The sequence below is a fragment of the Rhododendron vialii genome, chromosome 12a, assembly GCF_030253575.1.
Source record: "Rhododendron vialii isolate Sample 1 chromosome 12a, ASM3025357v1".
Classification (NCBI taxonomy): domain Eukaryota; kingdom Viridiplantae; phylum Streptophyta; class Magnoliopsida; order Ericales; family Ericaceae; genus Rhododendron; species Rhododendron vialii.
This window is the reverse complement of record NC_080568.1, coordinates 18,257,932-18,265,796: the sequence shown is the minus strand read 5'-3', so window position 1 is coordinate 18,265,796 and position 7,865 is coordinate 18,257,932. Positions and strand designations below refer to the sequence as shown.

Below are 7,865 nucleotides of genomic sequence, written 5' to 3'. Positions count from 1 at the left end.
TGATAAGTAGCACAATATTTATTGATGCATGAAAGCTAGATTACTTGTATCATTTCTTTGATAAGTAGCACAATGTTTATTGATGAATGAAAGCTAATATTCACCTAACCTAAGAATTATTGTAAAGGAAGTCTCCTTGTAAGTGAAAAGATTATAAAGAAAGCAAGGTATACGGAAAATTTATTTATTTGAATGTAGTAAGCTATGAAAACCTATAAACCTTGTCACTGCGCTGCACCTCCCACATTAGAGGAGGATGAGATCATCATTGATTAAAAATTAAAAATAAAACTGAAATCTAACAGTACTTTATTAGATCCTCCTTTGAAGGAACGACTCTTTTCTTGACAATAGAAGGCGTAAGAATAAGAAATAGACTTATACGATGAGAAGTGACAGAAAAAATGAACTATGAAATCATTCAAGCTTTTGGGTGAAGGACTGAATCTCTCAATAGATCATATTAAATGAGAAGAGCTAGAAAGCACACACTCCTGGTCGTTAAAGCTACTAAACAGAAGATCTACGTTATCTACTCAAGTCCATATAAAAAATGTATGATCAGTGTGGCGTCGTCACGATTATGCAAAGATAAAGTTATCCAACTCGACTCAACAAGCCTTTGTCCTAATTACTTAACGAGTGCCGCATTCACCATTTCTTGAACTGTATCTATCCAAAGTCCTACCCTAAGGGCAGTCACTTCTTTTCACCTCATCCCACGTTCTCACCTTCCTTAATTTAGTTCTTTTAACACCCTCCCTGTGGATCAAATTTCTCTTTGTCCTCACCAATCAAATGGCTTTTCTCTTCTAATTTTGCCCTACAATTTGTGCCACTTCTCACTTGTTAATAAAGGCTGATCTTTAATTTCATCTTTTCTAGTAAAACAATTCATTCATTTCACCATCCTTACTTCTGCTACACTACTTTAATGAAACATGGCTTTTCTGCCAAGATCTAATACCATTCATCAAAGCTGGACAATTGTATCTGACTCCTCAGGAAATTTTTGTAACAAATGAATTCCGTGAGTGGAAGTTTTCCAATTATTAAAGAGCTTATCAGAAACTTGAACACTTGTTAAGTCAAAATAAACAGTTAAACTGAGTTGTTTGACTAATTCCCGCAAGAACCGATTCGTTCAGTTGCAAATGTTGAAGTACCATAAGGGGTGGCCTTCTGATTAATTATCATGAGAAACTTGTTAAATACAATTTACAATATCATGATGGAAATCTAGAATAAGTGTATTATATCTACCGAAACCCATGCATCCCATTACCAGTCGAAATCCTAGCGCCGAAAATCGAACCTCAACCTATAAAATTTGAAACAAAATCCAAAACCCATGCATCCCATTACCAGTCGAAACCCTAGTGCCGAAAATCGAACCTCAACCTACAAAATCCAAAACCCATGCATCCCATTACCAGCCGAAACCCTACCGCCCTAAATCAAACTTATTAACCTCATTGAATCGAAATAGCAACAGAAAGAGTGCGGGAAGAGTACGAAGAGAAAAAGCACAAAAAAAATCAAACCCATACCTCACTGAATCGAACTCAGATCGAAAATCGCCACAAACCTCTCATCTCTTCGAAGAACAAGTGCGGCGAAGAATTGTGACAGAAATGGGTACCTCGGGGTGGGAAAGGGGGATTAGGAGGGGTAGATCCGTCCGAAAAGGAGGGGAATTTGGGGGTATTCCACAGCAACTGATCGAGGGCTACCCATCGCTAACACCCCCTCAGCCGGTGTTAGCAGGTGTAGTGGAACACAGGGGAAAGACAATACCCCCTCCTTTTTGAGATCCCAAACGGGGTTTTAGGGTGGGTCCCAGGTGTTAAAAATGGGGGATAACACTACACCCTTTTATAATACCCCATCCAAACAGGCCATATGGTATTATGTAAAAATGATAGGCTCACATTAATGTGACGGGGGATTGCTTAGCCAATAACTCATCAATTTTACTTTCCAAACAAGGTTTAAGGCTAACCCACGAACTAGGATGCGATATCACAATCCTCTTCACAATGATGCATCCAAACTGGCCCTATGGTTAATAATGGGCCACCACTCGGTCCACTCCCCACGCACCAGCTCATATGCGGATTAACAACTTGGGGTCACGTGCCCCTTTGATATTGGACAACTAGTACTGTCAGTACAGTGTGCACGACACGTACAACGGGCTAGCTAGTAGCCTAGTTTGAATCTAGACTAATTACACATCCCATCCCATAATTTGGTCTCTTTTCAAATCCTGTGCTATTTTCAAAACCAAAATATACGAAGTATTTTTTGAAGTAACTTTTAAATTTTTTTGTATCTTTCAAAGTTCTCCATGATATCTTTTGAAAGGAAAAACAAAAAACAAAAAACCTCCATTTGTGAAAGTATTCTTTTTGGGTTTGAAGATGACATGAAATCCCAAAAGGAACTAAAAATTATGGAATGGAGGGAATAATATGCTATCCGTAGGGATGAAGATTGGTTTGATAAGATCATTTTTTTCGCATTTTTTCACACCAAACCATCTAGTCGGTTGTTTGGTATCTCACTCTAACATTGACCGGCTAGTAAAAGTAACTATTTGGTTCAGTGGATAATCGGGATGGTTCGATTTGGTTGGTGCAATCAACTTTTTCAAAGAGTAAAGAAAATTCATTTTCATAACAAATGAGGAGAAAAAGAAACCCTTCATAACAGATTTAATTTAGGAAAGAAATTAGGAGCACCAAAAAACAGCCACAGATCAAGGCCCAAATCAAACAGAAACCAAGTAAAAAAGAAAACCTCAACAAAGAGATTTGGGGATTATTTTGAAAAAGCCCCAAGATTAGGAAAAAGGCGATTTCATTCAAACCTGTTGAGACCTCAAATCAATTGAGATGTAGGGCTACGGTCTACGTACCTGAGTGAGATGCATATTATTTGTTTTTTGTTTAAAGGAAAAAAATTTCATTAATTTCTAAAAATATTACAAAAATTAATAAGAATAAGAAATAATGACATCAAAATCCTAGCCCGAGATTCAAAGAATCAACAATGCAGATGCATATCGATTTGTGTGGAACACTTTGCAGTAGCAAGTCGCCGAACCTCGCCTTCCTAAAGATTAGTTAATTGATTAGTCAAGATGATGTTTAAAAATATCTAGATATTTACCTTAAGGAGTTGGGTCCTTACCAAAAAGTTCCTATTAGTTAATGTTTGAATTTCGATTATGGATATAGGTTCATATATAGACAACGTGTTTTCTTTCTTTCTCTAAGTTCTAAATTTTTAATTCAAATGGTTAATGGATAAAATCTTCGATTTTTGGTAAACGAAATATTTTCATTTTCTAAGTATTTCATATTCATTTAAGTTGACACGTGGCACTCTATGGGCTCTTCTCACTAAGGTCCCTATGCAGTACTATAGATGTATTATATGGATTACACCTTGGGGTATTATTTATGGAAGGTAAATTCACATTAATGTGATTTTTATGAAATGTGGATTTGAAAAGGAATTGATTTGGCTTGGATTGCAAATTGCTTTTCCCACCCCCTGACACCACACCCCCGGCCCCACGTCCCTTTTCCCGGACTACTCCCGCCCCCTCTCTCTCTCCTTACACTTTTTAATTTCTTTCTTTCTTTAATTATTTTTATCTTATTTATTTAATTTCAATAAATACATCCTTTCTATATTAAAAAATATAATTCAAGAATTAAGTGCTCCAATTTTCAATTCAATTTAATCGGGGCGAAGATCGTATTTTTTTGATCTAAGGCCTTTCAACGAGCACTCTATGACTTATTATTTAGTTTCAGGGTTTTCTTAGGGTGTCTATTGAAAGGTTTTGGAGCAAAAAATTTATTACGACCATTTAGGATGAAATGATTAGAAAAATAACATCTTTCACCGGTTCAAACGGATTGAAAATTGAAACACTTTTTTTTAAACTATTTTTTTAATATATAAAGGGTGAAAAAAATAAGTATTTCAATTTTCAGTCCATTTGAACCAGTACAAAAATGTTATTTTTCTGATCATTTCATCCTAAATGGTCGTAGTAAATTTTTGGTTTTAAGATATTTCAACGAGCACCCTAAGACTCCTTATTTAGTTTAGAGCTCTTAGGGTGCCCATTGAAAGGCCTTAGAGCCAAAAATTTATTACGACCATTTAGGATGAAATAATTAGAAAAATAACATCTTTGAACCGATTCAAATGGATTGAAAATTAAAACACTTATTTTTTTAACTATTTTTTTAATATATATATATAGGAAAAAAAGGAAAAAACAGTTGGATAAATTTTTAATTATATTTTTTTAATATATAAACGGTTTAAAAAAATAAGTGTTTCAATTTTCAATCCGTTTGAATCAGTGCAAAGATGTTATTTTTCTAATCATTTCATTCTTAGAGTGTTCGTTGAAAGATCTTAGAGCAAAAAATTTACTTAGCACAGTCAGGATCCAATCCAAGCACGGACTCAAATTATTTTGGCATTATCAATTTCTTATTTTAAAAATAGAGAAAATATGTTAAGGCTAGTTAATGTTGTACTTATACATATTCGTTTTTTTTTAATATAGATTTTTTAAAGCATAGAAGATATATTAGCGTGGGCACGGAGCGTTGGTCTTAAATATGATATTCTGGTGGTTAATTGAAAATAGAATTTGAGTTAACTAAAAAAAAGAAGGGGGGGAAACGGAAAAGGAAACAAATAAAGAAAAGAATTGAAAATTAGGAAAGAAAGAAAAAAAGAAGGATTAAAAGTGGAAAAACCGGGAGGGGGGAATAGAGGAAAAAAAAGAAGAAGAAAAACTGGAAAGAGAAGAGGGGGTGTCGGGGGGAGGGGAAAGCAGCTCTCGTTCAAAACATTTGGCTCCAAGAATTTCTTGTAAGGCCTCGTTGGGCTAAATAAGCCAACTGGCTTAATTTTTTTTTCCTTATTCAAATTTTTTTCGTATTTGTTAGTTTTTCATCAATTTTTTGGAGATTATTACATCGTTATGACGAGAGGAATCTAAAAAATAAAAAATTATGATCGAAATTTAATTTTTTTAATAAAGACAAAAAAAATGGCTTATTAGCCTATTTTTTTCTTTATTCAAAAAAATTATGTTTCGATCGTAATTTTTTACTTTTTAGATTTCTGTTTCATGATGATGCAATAATCTCCAAAAAATTGATGAAAAACTAACAAATACGAAAAAAAAAATTGAATAAGAACAAAAAAAATAAGCCAGTTGGCTTCTTTAGGAAAACGGGGCCTAATTGTCTCGATCATATCTCCATCGTGGAAAAAACACTAGTTATCATAATAATTCTACGGAACTACCTAATCCCAAATAATTTACAGCTGTTGTACCTGATAAGAGTGTACTCGATAAAAGCTAACGTACTCCACATCCCACATTCCAGGTGACCAAATCCTAATGGAATTCTATCGCTCACACCTATATAAACACATCGATCTCCTTTCACCAATGGATCACACACACTCTCTCTCTCTGGCAAAATCTTAAGAGTTAATTCTTATCGTTTTTTTATCTACAATACTATTAATTGCCTTAGGTATCGAGAAAGTGTTGGTTGGCACTGAACGAGCATCTCTAATTTTTTTAGGTCAGGCGATCTGATGAACCCAAAATGGTATCATCACATACCTTTAATTCATGAGAAATAATAGTAGTATGTAAAAACTATGACTTCTCATTTATAGTTACAAATTAATTAAGCATATGCATTTTCAAAGCATGACAAAAATAAACATGAAACTTGATTGTCGATTTCCTTGATCCATCGGGGCATTGATTGTGCGAATGGAGCGGCATGATTGAGAACTTATTCACGGCTCCTCCGTGAAAAAAGTTTCTCTCCTCATTTATAATCTACAAATTAAGCATGTACATCTTCAAAACTTAGAAAACATGACAAAAATAATAAACATGCAACTTGATTGTGGATTAATTCCTAGATCCATCGGGGAATTGTATCTCCCCCCAAAAACCACAATACTATAGTAGGTTTAGAAATTCATTTAGTTTCTTAAAACATAAAAACAAGGAAAGGGGGAGGAGAAGAAAAAAACACCTATGCAATGTGTCTTACATTGTGTCAGACCATTTATTACATTGTGTCTTAAAAAGCTTGAAAATTACTGTATATTACTAGGAGTAGTTAATGGCTGCTGATTTTGTTTTTTTTTTTTATTATGTTAACGCTATTTTTTTGTAAGTATATTTTAGCGTTAACAAAAAAAAAATGACAAAATCATTTTTCTAATTAATATGGCAGATATATAAGATTACGTTAGCAAAATCCAGCACTCTCACTCCCCTCCTCGGTCACTTTAGCAGCGGGCGGTATCTCGAAGTGCCAGAGCCTCCCAACGCCTTTGACCAAATAATTCCTACACAGAAACTCCTCCGCATACGCCTTCTCCACCTTCCGATCCACGTCGTGCAAAAACACATGCGTCACACCCGATCCCTTCCTTTTCCTCGCCATCACCGCCGCCGAGTATATCGCCGCCATCCTCCCCGGCGCCTCGTCGAAATACCCCCTCGGCGCGTCGATCATGATCAGGTCCCACTCCTTATCGTACACCTCGTCTGGTAACATATTCAGCGCTAACCTGCACCTCTCGTTGTTCTTCAAGTACGCCTTATCCGGCGGGAAGCAGTCCGGTTCGGATTTGTACGATGAGAGGAGATCGTCCGATTCGTACAGTTTGGTGGTGTAGTTGACGGCGTGGGCGTTCAGGTCAGGTACGATTTTTAAAGTAGTCTGGACCCACTCGGGGGTTTCCTCGAGGAATAAGGTGTTGCCACGTGGATTGAGGGAGGCCCACATGAGGGAGTCGTGGCCGAGGCCGAAGACGAGGAAGTTGCAAGGGGAGAGTGATCGGAGGACGTCGAAGGAGATGGTGATTTCGTCGATGGTTTGCTGAGGGACCACGGTGGAGGTGGCGTAGTGGAGTATGGCTCTGAGTTGGATCGGCGTGGTTTGGAGTGGGGATGTGGTGGCGGCGGCAGCATGGGTTTGGAAAAGCGGGCTGTCGGCGGCTCGGGTGAAAATGAAGACGAGGAACACGCCGCCGATGAGTCCGGAGAGTAAGCTTACTAGGAGGCACGGATTCTCGGGGAGGAAATGACGCTGTGTCATCTGCGTGATGAGAAAATGGATCCGACTGGATCTGACGGCGGAAAGAAGGAAAACCTTTTTTAAAAGTATTGATTGATGATTTGGGATTCTCTCTTGTGAAGATGTGGATATGAGAATTGTGAGATCAGAGAGGGAACAGGGGTTTTTAAGAAGTTGGATATGAAAATTGTTTGGAGCATTTCCAATTCATACTCTATTTCTTTATTTTGGAGGAAAAATGTTCTTCAACCTATTTTCTAAAATTCTCTTCCATTTGAAAGAATGAACTTTGATCCTTTAAATATAGAGGATGAAGGAAAAAACAGAGGATCTCCTCCAAATATGTATTAGAGTTGAAAAATAGAGTATTGAGTTGAAATTGAAATAAATAGTATAATCATTTAAATCTATTTTTTAAATAAAATAAATTAATTTAATCGTCTCAAATAGAGATTTGGAAGGTATAAGATTGGAGATGCTCTTAGTAAGAGTCCTGGGATTCACACGTTTTCTATCGTTTCGCGTATCAAGAGGATAGGGTTTGACCTCATTCCCATGGCTTTGGGTCTTAAAATCCGTGGCACGATTTTTAACAAATTTTATTTATATATCTTCAATTGATTGTTTTTAAAAATGGGGAATTTTTAGGATGGCCTTAAAAAGTAGGTTTGGACTTAATTTAATTTTGACAAAAATATTTCTTCTTTA

General features: G+C 36.2%; 1 protein-coding gene across 1 annotated transcript; it reads right to left on the bottom strand.

The window, feature by feature from the left end:
• Positions 1-6,038: 6,038 nt before the first annotated feature.
• LOC131310046 (arabinogalactan O-methyltransferase 1-like) lies at positions 6,039-7,559 on the bottom strand. Its single transcript, XM_058336840.1, has one exon. It carries the CDS (start codon positions 7,176-7,178, stop codon positions 6,324-6,326), a length of 855 nt encoding a protein of 284 aa, XP_058192823.1. The 5' UTR covers positions 7,179-7,559; the 3' UTR covers positions 6,039-6,323.
• Between the last annotated feature and the right edge of the window lie 306 nt (positions 7,560-7,865).

Bases quoted from the DNA above. Each gene is read 5' to 3' on its own strand.
- LOC131310046 (XM_058336840.1), bottom strand. From the start codon at position 7,178: ATGACACAGCGTCATTTCCTCCCCGAGAATCCGTGCCTCCTAGTAAGC.